Source organism: Ambystoma mexicanum, chromosome 7p (assembly GCF_040938575.1).
Source record: "Ambystoma mexicanum isolate Mex_15411 chromosome 7p, UKY_AmexF1_1, whole genome shotgun sequence".
Lineage (NCBI taxonomy): Eukaryota > Metazoa > Chordata > Amphibia > Caudata > Ambystomatidae > Ambystoma > Ambystoma mexicanum.
The window spans coordinates 53,875,284-53,896,257 of NC_090939.1; the positions used below are offsets into that span (position 1 = coordinate 53,875,284).

The 20,974-nt window shown below is 47.9% G+C and overlaps 1 protein-coding gene across 4 annotated transcripts in view; it reads left to right on the plus strand.

Moving 5' to 3' along the window:
* The window catches only part of GDAP2 (ganglioside induced differentiation associated protein 2), a 1,016,820-nt gene extending 996,158 nt beyond the window's left edge, over window positions 1-20,662 (plus strand). For all 4 annotated transcript variants that reach the window (XM_069635760.1, XM_069635762.1, XM_069635761.1 and 1 more), the window contains exon 15: window positions 20,382-20,662. In XM_069635760.1, coding sequence (XP_069491861.1) covers window positions 20,382-20,429 — 48 coding nt within the window. In that variant the 3' untranslated portion in view covers window positions 20,430-20,662. The remainder of the gene's footprint in view (window positions 1-20,381) is intronic.
* Window positions 20,663-20,974: the final 312 nt, after the last annotated feature.

Below are 20,974 nucleotides of genomic sequence, written 5' to 3' on the forward strand. Positions count from 1 at the left end.
GCATGAAATTCTGATTTTCGAATGTGTATTTAAACGCATATAGCAATGCTGCCGCTTGTGATTCTGATTTTCAAATGCGTATAAGAACGCATGAAACAATACTGCTGCTGCTGGGAAAACAAACATACTCTCAGCTAATCTCATTCTTTGAATCTAATACATTAAGTTAACCGGTGCAGATACGCCAGCGCTCACCTCTCGTTCGAGTGGAACTGTTTTTCTGTGAGCTGCAGAGACGCGTGCTCGCGCAGGCTTGAGAGCTTCATTTAAGTGTCGCCATGGAGACGGTTGCGAGGCGCTGTGGTCCAGCTGGAAAGCCAGAGCATGTACGCCTCGCGCCCCACCCCCGGGTGTACACCCTGGGGCGGGGGATGTCTCCATGACAGCCCAGTGTTGCTTAAGACGCTAAGGTAGGTTGAATAACAGTAGGGCTGTCAGAGCTATTGGGATTCAATTAACTAGCTCAATTCCCATAATGCAAGAATGATTATACATGATCATATATTGTGCTTTTGCATTAAATACCTGGTGCAATATAAACCTGGGGCAGTATGCACCTCTCATGGGTTGAAGAATCGGAGAGGTAATCTAAAATAAACTTATTTCACGTAAAGGCAGATCATCAAAAGTAAACAATAGTAAATGCTCCAAAGGCTTAAACCAAAGACAATCGGTCTAAGGCGAAAAGTATAAATATGTAAGTCGTAAGATGTCAACAATAAGATCCAAACAATTTTTCAGGGTATGAGTGCAATCTAAATTCAAAGCAAACGATCTATGGCGCAATGTGCAAAGATGCAAATTGCCTAATTTAACCAATAAGAATATTTTAGGATTTTAGAGTTATAAAACGCACATATAGTTAATCTCCTCATTAAGCCCCTTTGGTATCAAGGAACTAAGACGGTCAATCCAAAAGGTTTCACGTTGGTCCATTATTTTTTGGAAATTTTCATGAAGATCTCTTTTTTCCACTACTTCCAGAATTGCAAATCGAATCTGTGCCAGATTATGTTTCTTATCATGCCAGTGTCTGACCACAGCCGTGTTTTTGTTGTTACATATACAGGAGCTTCTACTCTGCACATGCACTCTATTGCTCAACATGGGCATTTCCTTGAACTTCAAATAGTCTCAGGGTGCTGTCCCAGACTCCCTGTTCATCCGGCAGTCTTGGACACTTGCCTGTGCAAGACTGTCCTGTTAGATTACAGTGAGGCAAACATTTTTCAGATGGACAATGTCCTCCAGTCTGTTTTCCTGGGCCTCATGAGATCGCTTCAGTCTTGTATCTGGTCACTCAGGATCTCGAGTGGTGGGCCGTGCCGCTGAGAGGCACATTATTTCGCCAACCTTTGCCTCAGGTGATGGTGATCACAGACACATCTCTGGCTGGTTGGGGCACTCACCTATCGGTGAGCGGATTCTGGTCTCCGCAGAGTCTCAGGAAAACATCAACCTGCTGGAGTTGAGGGTTATCAGACTGGCCCTCCCCTCTGTGAAACTCAAGACTGAGCTGATCCTGATGGACAACAGTGGCCATGCATTACCTCAACAAACCAGGTGGTGTGCCTCATCTGGCCTGGTGAGAGAATGTCTCAGCAGATGCCTTGAGCAGACAGATTTCAGCCTCCCACAAGTGGGAGCTATGTCAGGAACTTCTGGAGGAGATCTCCTTTTGGGGAACTCGAGTGGACCTCTTTGCTTTCAGTGTCAATAGGACGTTCAAGTTGTTCATCTCCAGGGAGTTTCTTCGTCGGGGAGCTCTGGGAGGACATACTGATGATAGAGTGGATTTTCAACGACCTTAATGCGTTCCTGCTGATCCCTATTATTCTTCATGTTCTTTCCTACCTGTTCTAAACCACGATGATCCTGATCACTCAGGAATGGACCCAGAGAATGTATTATCCAGAGTTGTTGGAGATACCCATCTGCCCTCCCTGGCGCCTACCGAGGAGAGTCGACTAGCTCATAGTCGGAGAAGCGGGTCCTCCACCTAAACCATAGCAGCCTGAACCTTCATACTTGGCTACTGAGAGGCTGAGGTACAAACCGTGGAACTTGTCAGACCATGTCCTTGATGTGCTTTTCTCAACTCTGAGGCCTTCTATGAAATCCATCCTGGTGGTGTACATTTTCGGTTTGGTGCTGGGAGAGGGACTTGGATCCTTTATGTTGTTCTGTATCCCCTGTGCTGGATTTTCTGTTGTTCTTGGCCCAGGCGGGGCAGAAGATTGGCACTGTAGAGGGTTACCTTGCTTCTATTTTGGTGTCGAAGAGGTCCCTGGAACAGGGCTCGTTTTTCACAATCCCGACTGTTCTGCAGTTCTTTTGGAGTTTGTGCGATCAGTTTCTTCCAAGCCAGTTTGTGGTACCAGCTTCGGATATGAATTTTGTTTTAACGTTTCTTATGGGTTCCCAATTTGAGCCGCTTCTTTCCTGTTCTATTAAGTTGCTCACCCTTATAGTGATTTTCCTGGTGGCATTGTCTGTTTTACCTCCCCATTCGTTTTTTTCCAAAGAGAAGGTGACGTTTAGAGCGAGACCCTCCTTTCTGCCAAACGTGGTTTTGGATTTCCATCTCTCATCTTCCTGTGTTTCTTCCTCCCCTACACCCTTCCAAAGCAGAGAATGATTTCATCGGCTGGAACTGGTATGGGCTCTTAAGTTCTACGTCTCTTGTTCTAGAGTCTAGGAAGGATCACAAGCTTTTCGTTGGTTAGGCTAGTGCTCATGCTGGCAGGGCCGTGACCAAACGGGTCCTGTCCAGGTGGCTCATTCCATTAAGATGGTGCATGTAAATCCACTAGGTGGAGGTCAGTTCATACCATTTTTGCTAATTTTCTCTGAGTCTGATGCTAGAGCAGATGCTCAAGCCAGGCCAGCATCTTTGCAGGGTCGGTTTGAAGTAATTGTCGTTATCCGGTTTATCTTAATTTCTTCATTTTCATATTTCTTTCAGGACTTCCCTCCTGTCTCTAGTGTGTGAGCGCCTTGCTCTTCTATTCAGTGTTGTGAATATAAATGAAGATCCCATGGTGGAGAAGGAGATTTACATAGGCTGCATCCTGGGTATCCTCATTAAATTCATAAACTACCCACCCTTCTTCCTAAGAGCCCAGGATGTAGTGGGAAGAGCAATAAGTAAAGGAGACTGGATTTTGGGGCATCCCAGCTGCCATAACGTGGCAGAGCTTGTCTTTCGTCTTTACATCAGGGCCTCAATGTTAAAGCTATGAGTGCAAGGATTTGAAAACTGTACCAATTTGCTTGTCAAATGTCATGTATCGTGGAAAAAAGTAAAAAGTCAGACTTTCATTATTACAAAAACATCAAAAAGGGTTTTCTCTCCAGAAAAGTGTTACAAAATCCTACACACAGGTGGACATTTATTTTAATTTCTTGAGACGCACGTGTAGTGCTTCAACCAGAAACACTTTACATGGGTATGTATGGCAGACAGAGCAGCCCTATTGCTTGGTCATTTACAGTCATAGTGCATTTCTAATGAAGTAATTCGAAGTGCTTGGCTGTGTGAGCAAGAAGCTGGTGACCCATCACTGGCCAATCTCGTACTAATCAAATGGAGTAAAAATTAAGGTGTTCCAATAGTGATCTGAACAGAAGTTGAATGTTGCACATGGTGAACAGGAGATTGGCGGTTCAGGAGGGTTTTTGGATCTGGGACTGCGTGCAGAAGAAGCCAATTCAAGAGGAAAAGCCAGCCCACTTTAAAGCAATGCACATATGTGGGTGAGGACCTTAGACGGTTTATGAGGGTGTGCCTGCAAAATTCAGTTCTTTGTCTAAGGGGTAGCAGCAATAGAGGGGGCGAAGCCTAGAGTCCTAGAAGGAGACTCATGTCAGGCTTCTGTGGACAGGAGCGGTGATCAGAATGTTGTTAGGGTGGTGGTGGACCATGGCATTCGTAGAAGTGTTGGTTATAAACTAAGGTTGCTCCATGAGGGTCTCCAGATTGCAAACCTTTGGTGATGGTGTGAATTGGTCACTAGAAACAATAAAGAAGAGGTGGAAGGACCATAGTCGGGGTCTGTGATACCTTTAGCTTTACATTTGTTCAGCATTAGGCAATGCAGGGCCACCCAGTTGGTGGCTGAGAGTTGGTGACTCCAGCAGATAACTCTGGAGTGAAGCAGGGGAACGAAAACAGTTAGGGAGTCATTCGCAAAGAGATGAGGCCAAAGAAGGTGATGCGTTTCCCTAGTGAAGAGGACACATAACACATCTGGGGTCGTGAAGGGGGACCAGCAGGGAAGGTCAAAACAGAGGTGGTACCAGTGTTCCCGGTTATGCACTGTTCCACCAGGTAGTAGGGTGCCTATGCTAGTGCAGTGTGCCTAAAGCCAAGGGGAGAGGCTGGAGAAGAGGTGATCAACAATGTCAAAGGCTGCTGAGAGTGTCTAGGGGAGGAGACTAGAAGAGATGTGGAGTGGCAAGCAGTCATAAGCAAATTGGCAACCTGGGTAAGTTCCTTTTGTGGAAACCTGATGGAAGTGGGTCATTGAGTTCAGACAGGTTGTGACATGAGTGAATACCATATTCTGCAGAACCATTTAGTAGTGAGGAGGAAAGCGGGCAAGGCCGATAGTTGCCAAGGTTATTGAAGTAATCAGTTTCTAGAAGATGGATATATCAGCAGTCTCCTTTCCGCAAGCTGGGAAAATCCGAGAGGAAAGTGATAGGTGGAAGAGGGAGGAAAGCCAGGGGCAGGTTAGCGGCGTCAGTCGCTTAATTATGTGGTCAGAAACTGTGTGCAAAAGAACAGGGTAGGGATGGCAGACTGGAGGATGGGTGCTTCCAGCTGGGGTGACGGATGATGAATGTCGATAGAGGCATGGGCAAATGTGAGAGGTGGCAGTGAACGAGGACAGTTGATGTGTCTGGCATCTTTGTGATCTTGGAGGGACAGTAAGAGGCAAACTCAGCAGCAGGAATAGAGAAGGAGCGTGGATAAGCAAGGGCTGGAGTGTCCTAGAGAGCTGGAGACGCTATGGAGGAGAATAGGTTGTTACGGAAACGAGGCTCGGTAGTGTTTGTGTGGTGGAGAGGGCAAGGAGGGGTTCCATGTGAGACTCCAGGAGAGCAGAACAGTGGGCTTCAGCTCAGGGGTTTAATGATGAAAGTGCCCCCCCGGAGAGCTAGGAATGCAGGTACCTTTTCCTATCTTCTCGGTCTAGTAATTAGTACATTGAGTTTAAAAGATTTAATGTTGAGATTTAGTTCAGCGCAGAAAAGTCCAAGTATTTTTTCATTCGAATATTATCCCCTGCAGTTTTGTAGCTATTATTAACAGATTACGTGTAATGTTAAATTAATATCTTTCAAGATTGTTTTAATCAGGAAATCTTCCTTCCTTTGTTTATTGTGAACGCTCATGTTGGTGAGGAGAAGACATTTCATAACTTGCAGGTTGGAGCGAGTCTCCGGATTTATCTGTCCTGGATTTGGTTCTCTCCTGTATCCTAGATTGATACTCAATCCAGGGGCTTTCCCCTACAGGGAGGAAGCGGAGGAACCCATGCCCCAGCTGCCGCTCCCGTCACTCTTGATGGCTTTGCAGACTCTGTGTACGGAGATAAGGACAAGGTTGCCCTTACCCCCATCAGGGAGCCCACCAAACAAGCAGGCGAATCCATCCTCCCCCTCCCTTCCATCCTTCACCTCCATCCCCTCCACCGAGGAATGAGACGGGAACGGAGATGGCGGGGACGGATGACGACAGTGGTGACGACGGGATGGAACCTCCATCACCCCCTGCCCGAGCCTCCCGTCCCGACGAAATTTCACGCCATGATCGCCAGGGCATCAGAGCTTTTCCAGCTATGCCCCGAAGAGCAGAAGGAAGGAAGGTTTCCTCTACCAATGACTGGAGGCCAAGAGGAAGACCGTCCTCTCAGTCCTTTTACTGGACGACCTCTGGGACGAAGGACTGGCACTGCTGAAGAACCCGTCCACGGCTCCTGCGAAGAGGGATCGATATGAGTAGTAGTACCGGGTCTCAGACTCTGCCCCTATGTGCCTCAGAGCGCAGCCGTCCCCGCATTCGGTGTTCTCCGCGGCGGCCAAGAAGAAATCAGCAGGGGCAACGGCATCAACTTCCACTTCCCCACCGGACGGCGAGGGGAAGAAGCTGGATGCCAACGCCCTCCCAATCGTGGGAGCTGTGGGTCAAGATCGCTCCCCTCCTGGACTTCCTCCCAGATGACAAGAGGGCAGAAGCCCTTGAAATCCTGCAGGAAGGCGAGGTGGCTTCGTACCATGCCATCACAGTGGCCATGGACATCGCCGACACCGGCTTTCGCCAGATGGGCAACAGCGTTTGCCTTCGCCGGCGCGGTTGGCTCAAGGCCACCGATTTCCGTCAGGATGTGCAGACCAGGGTACTGGACATGCCCTTCGACGGGAGCAACCTTTTCGGCAAGGCAGTGGACGAGTCACTGCAGGCCATCAAGGCGGACACCAAGACGGCCCGGGCCTTGGGTTCTCTCCATCAACTACGGCCGTCCTTTCGGACCTCCGGAGGCAAGTCTCAAGGTGCCTCCAAAAGATTCGGCAGCAGTTCCGTGTCGTACCGCCAGGCAGCCCGCTCCTCGTCACAGGAAGCCTACAGAGGCCACAGCAAGGCCGGAGGACACCGTCGTCATCGCCAAGGAGGCCAAGATGGCAAGGCCTCATCGAAGGAAGACTGAAACGGCTGTGACGTCGAGCCCCCTGGTGGGAGGCCGGCTGGTGAATTTTGTCAGCGTGTGGGATTCCATCTCCACCGACCGTTGGGTGCTAGATGCCCTGGCCCACGGGCACACTCTGGAGTTCCAAAGAAAGTGCCCCTGTCTAATACCCGTGGCCAGGAAGGAAAACCACATGCCACAGCTGCTTCTGGAGGTACGAGCAATGCTAAAAAAGGGCGCAATAGAACTCGTCCTGAAGAGGCTCCGGGGCTCCGGAGTATACTCGCTTTACTTCCTCGTCTGAAAGAAGACCGGCGGCTGGCGGCCCATCCTAGACCTTCGCTGCCTCAACAAATACATCAAGTCCCAGAAGTTCCGGATGGTCACCCTTCAGCACGTGCTGGGACAACTGGAGGGGGGCGACTTCCTGTCGTCGCTGGACTTGGAGGATGCCTACTTCCACATCCCCATACACAAAGGACATAGAAAGTTCCTACGATTCATGGTCCAAGGGTGACACTACCAGTTCAAGGCCCTGCCCTTCGGGTTGAAGTGAGCGCCAAGGGTCTTCACCAAGTGCCTGGCACCGGTGGCAGTGCTGCTGCGCCTGCAGGGGATCCACGTATACCACTACCTGGACGATTGGCTCATCCGAGCAAAGTCAAGAGAACTCGCCCTTGATCACACAGCGAATACCGTCCGCCTGCTCACGGATCTGGGATTCTCGGTCAACTTTGCAAAATCCCACTTGGTACCATCTCAAGACGTCCTGTTCCTGGGAGCCAGACTCGACACAGTGGCGCGGTTGGCTTCACCATCAGAGGAAAGGACGAAGGCCATCCCGGGCAAGGTACCACGGCTGTTGACCACAGAAGTGGCCACTGTGAGGTCCATGAAGTCCCTGCTCGGCATGATATCATCGTGCATCTACCTCGTGCGACTATGCAGCTTGCGGGTGCAGCCACTACAGGAGTTCCTCGATGCCCGTTGGATGCATGCGGCGGGCAGCTTGAAGACAAGATCTCCCTCAACGAGACGTTCCGTCAAGCGATCTGGTGGTGGGGCTCCCATGCGCACCTGACCCCACCGCATCAGGGGACTGACGACGGACGCCTCCCTGGAGGGATGGGGAGCGCACACCGGAGATCTCCACGCAAGAGGCCTTTGGCTCCCGGAGGAGAGGTCCCTGCACATCAACGTCCTGGAGATCCGGCCCATGTTCTGGGCCCTCAGGTCTTTCCTTCCGTCCCTCAAGGGCAAAGTAGTATGGATCTTCAACGACAACACCACCACAATGTTCTACATCCGGAAGCAGGGGGGCACCAGATCCCCAGCCCTACCCAAGGAAGCACAGGATCTGTGGCACTGGGCCATCACCCAGGAGATGTTCCTGCTACCTTTTCCAGTTGGCAGGAGTGAAGAACACTGTCGCCGACTCACTCAGCAGGGAGCTGCGCTCTTGCCACGAGTGGGAGCTTCAGCAGGATCAAGTGGACCTCCTATTCAGACAATGGGGCAGTCCCCAGATCGACATGTTCGCGACAGCGGTGAACAACCAAGTGCCGGAGGTTCGCCAGCAGGTTTCCCCAGCCGGGGAGCATGGGTGATGCATTCTCCTTCCCCTGGGACGGCCTGTCCCTGTACACGGTCCTACAGCTGCTTCTACGACTCATCAATCAACTCCCGGTGCAGGATGATCCTCGTTGCACCGGCGTGGCTGAGGCAGATATGGTTCCTGGACCTTCTGGACTTGTCAGCGTACTCCCAGTCAAACTGCTGACGGACGCGGATCTTCTTGCCAGGGAAGGAGGCGCAATCCTACACCATGACCCGGGATCGCTGAACCTGCAGGCCTTGCTCCTGCAGCACTAGAGTTCGGAGGCTACGATATCCCGGCGGACTGCAAGGAGGTACTTGCAAAGGCCAGGGTGTCCTCGACTCTTAAGTGCTATGGACATAAGTGGAAGACGTTCTCTGTCTGGTGCCGTGCACAGAAGGTCAACCCTCTACAGATTACGGCCCCTCATGTGCTGCCGTACTTGCTTTCGCTGGCCAAGGCGGGGCTGGCAAAAGTTCCATCAAGATCCACCTGGTGGCTATCTCCCACTACACCAGAACCCTGGGGCGGTCGTCTCTGTGGTCTCACCGCCTGATGAAGGAGTTCATGAAAGGACTGTTCCGCCCGTTCCTGCCGGTGAAGGCTCCAGCCCCGGCATGGGAGCTCAACATGGTGCTGACCAGGCTCATTGGTCCCCCATTCGAGCCCTTGCACTCTGCACCGCTGAAGTTCGTATTGTGGCCAACCCCTCCGCACGCCACGTGGGAGAGATCCAGGCCCTATCCTGTAAACCTCCATACCAGACATTCCATGAGACGAGGGTAGTGCTGAGGACATACCCCTCCTTCATGCCCAAGGTGCCGTCGGACTTCCATCTCAATGAGCCCTTGGTGTTACCTGTTTTCTTTATGTCACTTTTGTCGCCAGCTGAGAGGACTTTGCACTTGCTGGATGTGGCTAGAGCGCTGAGGTTCTACGTGGACCGCACAAAGAGTCTTCGAAGACATCACCGCTGTTTGTGAACTTTGGACCTGTGAACCAAGGGAAGGCCCTCTCGAAGGCTTCCATTTCCAGATGGCTCTCCGGCTGCATCATGCACTGTCACTGGTCGGCACACACCTTCACGAGATTCTACTGCATCGACCAGGATTCCAGGGAGGAGTCCAGAATCGGCCAGGCAGTGCTGCGCAACCTGTTCGCTTGAAGGTGAGCCGTGTGAGGAGGTAAGAGATGCTTAATGTTGAGTTGTTGAAATGCTTAATGTTGAGCCATGCCACCTCCCGTGGTTGTGCATGTGTGTACTGCTATGTATTCTTGTGTTCATGAGCATGTGAATTCATGCCAGACCCCATGCTGGAGAAGGAACAAGTTACTTACCTGTAACTGTTGTTCGAATGGATTGTGTCCTCCCACGTATTCCTCATCTTGTGATAATTCGTTCGGCAGCTTTGCTGCTTTGGAAAAAAAAATTGGCAGAGGGTGCTGTGCTCGAGGTTGTGGCGTTGAATGTCCCTCGACGGGCTCTGTACCATGTCGACATCACTGATGGTATAAGTAGCTCGAGCCGCGCCCGTTGGCTTCAGTTCCGTTTTTCCGATTACTTCGCTCTCATGAACGGCACGCTTTGAGATTTTCTGTCAAGAAAATGTCTTCATCGACCGCTTTGACTCCGAAAACTGGGTTAAAGAAGTGTATCGACTGCGGGTCGAAGATGTCTATCACAGATCCTCACCGTATCTGTCTTTGGTGTCTGGGCTCAGGCCATCGAAATGGCGACTGTGAATCCTGTCAGTCAATGACGGAGAAGGCCCGCCATGAGAGGAAAAGTAAGTTAGCGGTGGGGCGGGAGGCGTCGAAGGGCTCTTCAAAAGCCTTGCCTAAAAAACGTAAGAAATCGTCCGATTCCAAGGAATCGGAACGTCATCGAAAACATTCAAAGAGATCCCGGTCTCGTAGCAGGTCGAGGCGATCTTCTTCGTAGTCTTCTAAAAAGCTCAAAAGGAGACATAGATCTCCATCGTCATCATCCGATTCATCGACGTAATTGGTTCGATGTACCACTAGATCGGATTCCCCTTCAAAATGGGAGAGCTTTAGAAGAAAAATGATGCTGGTCTTTGAGAACGCGGCCTCGACCCCCTCTAAGAAACCTCAGAAAAGCCAGACCCCGGTTGCTCCACTGGACGACGCAGGGAAGTCGGGATCTACGACGGTAAAGCCTGGTAGTACCCATAAATCTCGAGTCGACAAATCGTCGAGAGATCCTCGAGGATCGAGTGGTTCTCCGATCCCTCATAAGAAACAAAAGTTGTCGAAGTTGAGCGCAACTTCGTCGACGCCATCAGCGCTGACAGTTTCGACAACGAAGCCTACATTATCCTCAACGCCTTTGTCGAAGGCTTCGTCGAGTGCGTCGAAGGTACCTTCGACCCCCTCGAAGAAAACACTGATTCCTTTGGACAACAAATCAAGAGGAAGAGAGAAGGTTTACACCTTTACCGAAATTGGATTTTTTTAGGTCCATGTCTTCAATTTTTGAAGAATCTGGCTCAGATGTAAAGATGTCACTCCTTTTGGAGTAAAATATGGCACTAGTGGCACTAGTAAAGTTCCAGAGGAACTGATAAACCCTGAGACAAAAATGAGAGACCTATCTGAGACTCTGCATTCTGCTAGTGGTGTTGGCACATCGCCCGAATTGGAGTTTGCTGCACCTGATCCTGCAGAACAGGGTATAGGAATATGATGAGTAGGGTGATTGAATATATGGGTTGGGGAAGAGCCTCCTCTACGTTTGAGCAAGACGATATGACGGACATTATAGTCTGGGGACCCCGGAAAGACCCAGTTATCCCTTTCCATAGGGTGCTCCAAAGAACAGTTGAAAAGAACTGGGAAAAACCTGATAGCATTGCTACAGTAGACGGCAATCTCCCAAAGAAGTACAGAACTTCTACTTCTGATCCAGAATACCTGAGTAGACGCCCTACGCCAGAAAGTCGGGTTATTCATGCCGCTACTACTTCCAGGCAGACAGCATACCCAACCATACCTCCGGACAGGGAGGACAAAAAGTTTGATGCCTGGGCTCGTAAAGTTTTAACTTCGGGTAGCATGGCCTTGAAATCGACCAACGTCACCTGTACCCTGACCAGTTTCACACATACCCTGTGGGAATGCATTTCGTCGGCGGCTGAACATATTCTGGAAGGCGAGGAAAGGGAAGGCTTCCTGAATATAGTCAATGAAGGGAAGAAGGCAATGGGGAATGCCTCCAGTCTGGAATGGATACCGCTGATAGTATTAGCAGATCCATGGCATCAAGCACAGTGCTACGCAGATTTGCGTAGTTGAGAAAGTCGGGGTTTGCACCAGATGTGCAGACCAGACTTCTCAACATGCCCTTTGATGGCTCAATAGTAAGGCTGATGAGAGCCTAGAAAAACTACAGATCTCGAAAGCGGCAGCTAAATCTCTTAGTGCCTCCATGAGACAGCCTCAGAAACCCTATCCGGGCTCATTTTCCTGGAGGGGTCGTCCTTTTCGATACTACTCCTCTGTTGGTAGAGGAAGAGGACCGGCTTTTCAAAGGGGCAAAAGGAATGTCACTCGTGGTGGACGAGCAAAGACTACAAAGCCATCTTCAGGAACGGCATCTATGCCCTCAGCCGCTCCTGCACCCGCCTCCAAATCTCTCTGAGGTCTCATCATACAAAACACCAGTGCGAGGCAGAATCTCTCAGCATCTGAAAGAATGGCGGGGCATTACTTCAGATGCTTGGGCACTGGAAACAGTAGCTCTTGGTTACTGCCTTCCTAAAAAGACGACATGATAATCCACCAGAAGTACCAAAATTCCAGATCCGCTCCTTTGGCAGGAAATTATAACCCTGCTAGAGAAGGTGCAATAGAACATGTACCTGTAGCGGAGAGGAACAAGGGCTCGTACTCCCCCTATTTTCTCATCCCCAAAAAGGACAGAGGATTAAGACCCATCTTGGACTTGAGAAAACTAAACAAATTCATCAGGAAAGACGAGTTCAAGATGGTAACCCTTTCTCAGATCCTTCAGGCTCTCCAACTACAACACTGCTTTGTATCATTGGACCTTTAGGATGCTTATTCTCGTGTGCCAATCCATCCCAAGCACAGAAAATACCTGAGGTTCGCAGTTGGCGGCTCTCACTATCAGTTTAGAGTTCTGCCATTCGGGCTGACCTCAGCTCCAAGGGTTTTCACCAAACCGATGGCGGTAGTGGCAGCGAGTCTCAGGAGAGGGGGGAGGATTCACGTCTACCCCTACCTGGACGACTGGCTAATCAGAGCTCGTTCTCCAGAACAAGCTCAGGAACAACTGCCGACCACCTGCCACTTCCTCCACAACCTGGGCTTCTCCCTCAATTTCAAGAAGTCCCACATGATACCATCCCAACAACTCCAGTTTATCGGAGCAGTCTTGGACATTTCCTCGGGCAAAGCGTCGCCGCCCGAGGTTAGAGCTCTCCACATCCAGCAGATGATAACAAAATTCCAGAAAGCCCAGCTGGCCTTCGATTTCCTGAGGTTGTTAGGCCTCATGGCATCCTGCATTTTTCTGGTGCCAGAGCCCAGACTGAGAATGAGATCCCTCCAATGGGCCCCCAGAACACAGTGGTCCCAATTCTCAGGGAATATGTCAGATCTTCTGCAAGTCCCGAGTGCAGTTGCTCAGGATCTATCATGGTTGGCTTGCAACGACAACATCCTCAAGGGAGAATCATTTTGGCAACCATGGCCGGAGATAACAGTAGTGACGGACGCCTCACTCACGGGGTGGGGAGCTCACACCAACGATCTGACAATCAGCGGACCTTGGTCTCCCATCGGAGTCCAAACTACACATCAACCTATTGGAGCTGAGGGCAATCAGACTAGTGCTGAAGGCCTTCCTGCCCTCCGTACAGAGAAAGAAGACCTTACAAACATCCTATCAAATAACCTTAAGAATTCCACACAAAGCATCCTTTTAGGAGATTTTAACCTTGGCCTTAATGACCCCTCAGATGCTAGTGCCACAATAATCAATAATACCTTGGAGGAACTAGGATTCACCCAGAAGATCACAGAGCCCACCCATACTAAAGACAGAGCTTTGGACTGGTTAGCTGTGCATAACTGCCCAGTCATAGTCTCATCTATACTCCCGCTGCCTTGGACAGACCACTACCTGATCTCATTCACCTTAGAGGCGACACCAGTGCAAACAGACAGTATAGCTCCAGCTGTCCAGACCAGAAATAAAAAGAACATCACCCCTGAAAACTTGCTCCCACTGATCTTACTGACTCTGAATGCCATTCCGGATCACACAGATCCCTTTACGATGGTAGACCTATATAATAAAGTCATGCTCTCATCCCTTGATGACATAGCTCCCCTGAAGTTGAGAAAAAGCAAACCTCGAAAGCATATCAATACTTGGTTCTCTCCTCACCTTAAAGCCCACAGACAGGAAAAGCGACGATATGAAAAAACCTGGAGATCTCATCCTTCAGAAAATAATAAGAAAAACTTGAATATACTAGCCTCTCAATATAAAAAATAAATTATCCTGGCCAAACAAATGTCCTAAAGCACTCGAATTTCGCAAGCGAAATCCAACACTAGAGAGCTCTTTACAATACTAAAAGAGGTTGAATCGCCTATCCAAGCACCTGACTCATGCCTCAAGGATAAGAATTGGAGCACGGGTATTCAAAATGCCTTAGCTAACAAAATCACCTCTCTCAAGACAAAGATGAGCATCAAAAAAGACTCACTTCTCGCCTCCACTATATCTAGTACCCTGATCCCTAAAACGACACACCCCACACATCTGCGCCACCCAATCCCCACTTCAACTTCCACAAAGTATCTACTAAAGAGGTTGAAAACGTCATTCTTACCCTCAAACCATCGAACTGCCACGGGGACCTATGCCCTGCACAACTGATAAAGGATGCGGCTCGTGATCTCGCACCATTTATTACCAAACTAATACACATCAGGCACTGTACCTAACAACCTGAAACAATCCTGGGTCCTCCCCCCCCCCTTCTCAAAAAACCTAATCTAGACCCCGCTACTCCTGCTAACTACCGCCCCATCACTACAGTACCGTTCCTTCTTAAAATCCTCGATAAAATAGTATATCAACAAATCCAACATTACCTGGAACACTTCCATCTCCTTGGAGTCCGTCAATCAGGCTTCAGGCCTCAACATTGCACTGAAACTGCACTCATAGATCTCAAGACACAGATAGATGAGTTGAGAGATGAGGGTAAGACTGCACTATTGCTACTCCTCGATCTCTCAGCCGCCTTCGACCTGGTTGACCATGAGATCCTATGCAACCACCTACAAAAGGCAGCCCGCTTCTCCCAAGAGGCAACCGGTTGGATCCAATCCTTTCTAAACAACCGCATGATGAGTCTGCTCCCCATTAGCAGCAGCCGGCCCATCGCCTATCACCTGTGGTGGAACCCAGGGATCCTGCGTCTCCCCGACTCTGTACAACATTTTCACGAAGCCCCTTTTTGATGATCTAGATGGTCTGGGTATCACCTACACTAACTATGCAGGCGATACCCAGATCCTCATCCCGTTGACGGGGGATTATGACAAGGATTTGGCCTTCGTCAATAAAGTCTACCTCATCATCCAGGCATGGATGGCCTTACATGGTCTATGCCTAAATGATGACAAAACAGAACTCCTCATTCTAGAGTCCTCACATAACCTTAACAAACTAGACCCAAACTACTCCTCTCTCGTAATTGATAACAACAAGATCACAGTAGCCAAGGAAGTCAAAACCCTTGGCTTCTACCTAGATTCCACCCTCACCTTCAAAAAGCAAGTTAACGCTATGGCTTCCGCCACATCCTACGCTTGCAAACTTATCAGAGCAGCCAAACCATTCCTCTCACCATCTAACTGTATCATCCTAGCCAGGGCTTTGATCCTGTCCAAACTGCACTATTGCAATGCGCTATATGTAGGTTGCAACAAATATATCACGAATAAAATTCAAATCCTTCAGAATAACGCCCTAAGAGCGGCCCTTAGCATCCCTAAGAAAGCCCATATTTCCGAGACTAGAAGATCGGTCAGTTGGCTATCTACGAAAGACAAAATCTTCCTCAAATCGGTCTCTTTGATTCACAAATGCCTCCACCAAGCAGTGCCTCAATACCTTATAACCAAATTCACCAGACCAGCTTCCTCCCGCCCCACTAGATTGGTTAACTCCAATCTCCTCCATGTGCCCAGATTTAAACGCACGATGGCGGGAGGGAACAGCTTCCCCGTAAAAGCAGCGAAATTCTGGAACTCCCAACCACCTACTTGCAGGGAAGACCTCCCTTACCGCCAATTCAGATCGAAGACCATTCAGTGGCTCAAGGACCATGAGTTATAACACCTGCCTGTATAGATACAACTCATGATATAACCTACATCTTGTATCTGTATATTTTTTTGTAACTTATGCCTCACCAGCTTTCATTGTCTTTGATGCTCCAGTATGAAACTTTAGCTGGACTTCATCCTTCTGTATGTAACAAGCTTCGCAATCCTCTTGTTGTCTCTGCGCCTTGCTACCCCCGGGTTAGGTGCGCAATATAAATAAATACTAAAGAATGTCCTGATAATGACGGCCAACACAGTGGCCATGTACTACCTCAACAAAAGAGGGGGCGTAGGATCACTTCCTCTGTGCAGAGAGGCAATGCAGCTCTGGTTCTGGGCAATACAAGAAAGAATCTCTCTGTCGGCAGTTCACCTAGCCGGAGAGCAGAACACGGTGGCATACGCTCTGAGCAGGCAGAGCACAGTCTCCCACGAGTGGGAGTTAGCTCAGGAAGTCCTTCTGGAGATCTTGGCCCTTTCGGGAACCCCTCAAGTGGATCTGTTCGCAACCACGGTAAACCAGAAGTGCGATCAGTATTGCTCAAGGGAATTTCCCCCGAGAGCAGCTCTAGGGGACGCGTTCGTAGTGGATTGGGATTTTCCCCTGCTGTATGCGTTTCCTCCAGTCCCCGTGATTCCTCAAGTAATCAGGAGGTTGAGAAAGTTCAGGAAAACCCTGATCCTAATTGCCCCGGACTGGGCAGGAGAACGTGTTACCCGGACCCTCTAGACATGTCCATCTGCCCTCCAGTGCGTCTTCTACAAAGAGAGGATCTTCTCTCGCAAGAGGAAGATCGGGTTCTCCATCCAGAGGTCAACACACTCAACCTTCATGCATGGTTTCTGAGAGGTTGAGATACAAGGATTGGGATCTTCCGGATGACGTAATGGAGATTTTGCTTTCGGCCAGGAGGCCAGCAACAAAATCCTTGTGCCGGTGTCGTTGGAATAAGTTCAGTAACTGGTGCAAAGATAGGGATGTGAACCCTTTTCAATGTAGCACACCAATGGTGCTTTCCTTTCTATTACATCTAGCCAATCTGGGGCTCCAGATCGGAACAATCAAAGGATATCTTGCTGCGCTGTCCATTTTTAAGTGCTCTTCGGAAGAGGTTTCTTACTTTAAAATACCATTAATAATACAGTTCCTAAAAGGACTTACAAATGTATATCCACCAATACCATTTCATGTTCCAACTTGGGATTTAAATTTAGTTCTTAAATTCCTAACATGTATACCATTTGAGCCTCTGCACTCCTGTCCATTGAGGCTTTTAACACTAAAGACTGTTCTTCTTGTGGCTTTAACCTCAGCCTGCAGGGTTAGTGAACTACAGGCTCTCTCATGTAAACCTCCATACACCACATTTTACAAGGACAAAGTAGTTCTGAAAGTTAAACCATCTTTCTTACCGAAAGTAGTTTCCGACTTCCATTTGTCGCAGAAAATTGTTTTACCAACATTCTATCATTTGAGAAAAGAAGAGGAGAGATTACATAGGCTGGACCCCAAGAGGGCCCTCAGCTTTTACATTGCAAGAATGACAGAATTACGTCAAGACAACCAACTTTTTGTGGGCTACACAGGTCGTAAATTGGGGTTAGTGGTGACAAAACAAACCATATCCTGCTGGATTATTCTAGCTATACTGGAAAGCTACAGATTAGCAGGATAAGACCCACCGGATGGGCTATGTGCTCAATCCACAAGGGGAATGCCTGCTTCTGCGGCTTTGAAGAGGGGAGTCCCTGCAAAAGATATTTGCCCGGCTGCAACATGGGCATCAATGCATACTTTTATCAAGCATTACTGCTTAGATGCCTCCTCCTCCAATGAGGGGCTATTTGCCAGAGCAGTACTTCACTCTGTACATGAAAACAAGAACTAGCACTCCCACCTCCAAATTGCTCACTGCTATGGGAGTCTATCACAAGATGAGGAATGCGTGGGAGGACACAATCCATTCGAAGAACAAGTTACTTACCAACTGTAACGTTCTTTCGACTGGATGTTCCTCCCACGTATTCCTCATCGACCCTCCCAACCTACCCCGCAGTACAGTTTATGTTCTCTTACAAATTCCTCTCACGATGGGCCTATCAGTCACAGCATACGCCTGGATGTTCCACGAGTATTTCCTCGAAATAACAGAACTGAAGCCAACGGGCGCGGCTCAAGCTACTTATACCATCAGTGACGTCGACACGGTACGGAGCCCGTCGAGGGACATTCAACGCCACAACCTCGAGCACAGCGCCCTCTGCCGAAATATTTTTCCGAAGCTGCCGAACGAATTATCACAAGATGAGGAATACGTGGGAGGAACATCTAGTCGAAAGAACGTTACAGTTGGTAAGTAACTTGTTCTTCTCCAGCATGGGTCTGGCATGTATTCACATGCGAACCCTCCCTCCCTCCTGCGGCTCTTCTCTTGGTCCTACTGCCACTTTACGTGATGGCTGCCAGAGGATGGCTGCCAGAGGAGGGTCTTAGGTAGATGGCAGTCATTGGCTGGGGGCAGTATGACCCAGAGACCAGTGTTTGGTTATTAGTAGAAAGACAGTTCAGAAACAAAACCAAAACTGTTTTTTTCTTTACTGAGGATTCCCAGCCTGACGACGGGGAATATTCATGAGCATGTGAATGCATGCCGGACCCATGCTGGAGAACAACAGTTACAGGTAAGCAACTTGTTCCATCTCAACCTTTCAAATACATTAAACATTTGTAACATTGAATTCATTTCAAATATATTAAACATTCGTAACATTGAATTCATTTAACTTAAAACAATCAGTTTATAGGTTGATCTTGATTTTACACACATTTAAAATCTTCATACAGTTATTAAAAAGAACAACAACTTTAATAGCAATCACTCATACCTGATGCGACTTCATCAGCCGCAATTAGCAAAAGTAAACAGTAAACAGTTTTATTTATTACTCTAAATTTTGTTGTTTTAAGCATCACCATATCTAAAAAGTGTACAAGTGCAATTTTTATCGAAATTCTAGGATTTGAGAAGATGAGTTGCCATATTTCCGTTGCGGTTTTTATGCATTTCAAAGCTATATTTAAACTATTTTTCACGCTCTGCATCCAGAGCTGGACATTCTACTACTAGATGCTGAAGAGTTTCTTTATCGTCAAATCTTTACAAAAGCGACAATAATTCTGATTCTTAGAAATAATACCTCGCCTTGCTAAAATATAATTCGTGGCCCACAGGTTTAGTCTCACTCTACGATATTTCCTCGAATATAAATTGAGGGACATCTCATCAAATAGTCTGCCATGGTTAAGTGTTTTTTTTATATCCGAATAAGAAGGAATTAAAATCTACACCCCCGCTCCCCCACACACATTTCTCTTGCATGACTATCCAATCATACCTATACAGCTTAAATTTCGCACTTCCTTGATTGGTTACCAATACTTCCATAGATATGTCAGCATCAGTTAACACATTCATTACATGATTTTGCCAAAGGCTCGGAAATCTATCTGCAGATTTTACAAGATGATAAGCCACAGCACTCAAAGTATTTTTGGCGTTAATACCCAACATGCATTTTCTAAACTGGCAACACATTTTCCATATCGCATGTATATGCAGCGACAGAGATCCTAGTTCAAAACGTACTAACGCTAATGGGACGCACTTAGATAGTTTTAAGACTGCATTCCAGAAATGAGCTTCAAAAATGTCCTAGTCCTTACTCTCTCTAGGCAACATTGCTTCGGACCCATACGTGACAATCGGCACAACCTTTTGTTGATAGAACGTCACAATATGGAAGTATGTAAATTTACTGTATTAATACACTAAGATCTTGGCTTGGGATATCAGATTCTTCAATTTAACATCCATAGGAAGAAAATGGAAACTATTATTTGCCAGACCATCAAAGGGAACTCCCAGATATTTGTAGTGGTCCACTACCAAAAGTTTAGACTTTTGCAGCCACCACGAATAACTTCCTTATTTCCTTCCCACATTTCTTTCCACAAATAATTTGTTTTTTTGTTGTTTATAAGATAATTGTTAGCATTAGCATAATCTTGAAGTTTATATAAGAAGTTCTAGAGACCTTGCGCTGTCTGTGAAAACAGGACGAGGTCATCCGTGTACAACAACCACGTTATTTTTTGGAAGCCAAGTTTAGAGGCATCTGCTTGGCCCTCCACAAACCTCTGACCCAGGTTGAAGAGTGTGTAGGGACAGTTTTACCTCCTCTACCCATCAATGCATTTCACTATAAACTGCCCCACCAGTCTGAAAGTCAGTAATCTCAGACGTGGTGGGTTTAATTGCAAGTTACTTGCTGTGGTGACTTTTGTAGCGCTCTACTTTCGTGTTACCCAGCAATCATCTGTACTATGTCATCAAGCCTCTGACTTTGGTACAGACTGAGAGAAAATATACTGGACCCTGGGGGTAATATGTTTTTTCCGGGTTGTCCTTGTGCCCGGCCATCGATATTTCTAAACATTTATGTTGTGCCGAAGTGGGTGACCATTAGACAGTCCTTCATGTTAGTAACCAAGTCAGTCGACCCTTTCACTCCTTTTCTCGGAGCACTGCATGGCAGGGATAGATTTTCTGTTCCTTGATTTCTCCTATTGATTCTGACCCTGACCTGCTGCTCAAAACAGGTGATACAACATTTCAACCAATTGTTTCTCTTTCCTACAGGAAAATGGTCCGTACTACCAGTCCCGCCATTCGTCTCTGGACCTGTGACTGCCCTAGGAATGTCCTGCCTGTGGCTTTTCCTTGAACTCGGTTGACGGCGTCCCCCATATCGTGAGGATTGACTTGCCTATGCCATGAACTAAAGCTGGCAGCACAAGGATTCTCCCTCTGTTCATTATTTTTTTATGAAGGAGCGATTTTCCAGACATCAACACTTTCTTAGAACTTGATGCCACTGTGAAACGCAAACTTGACAGTAAACTATTTATTTTTTTCTCTTGGCTGTATTTTTTTCTCGATTTTTTTTTATGGTCTTAAATGTTCATTCCTGGAATGCTGCAAAACCTAGAAGCGTCATCTGCTGTGAGGACTGCTGCCAGAGGAACAGATTTAAAAGCTGGAGTGTGGTGCTGACCATCTGAATTGCTGTAACTTGTGCAGACCCGGCAGAGTTGAGAAGTTTCCATGGTTTGAACAGCATAGCTGCAAGTGCTACATATGGCACAGATTATATATATATAATATGGAAGATGTAAGAATTGACTGAAAACCTCAAATTCCATATTCAACTTTCAAAATGCAAATTGCAGATG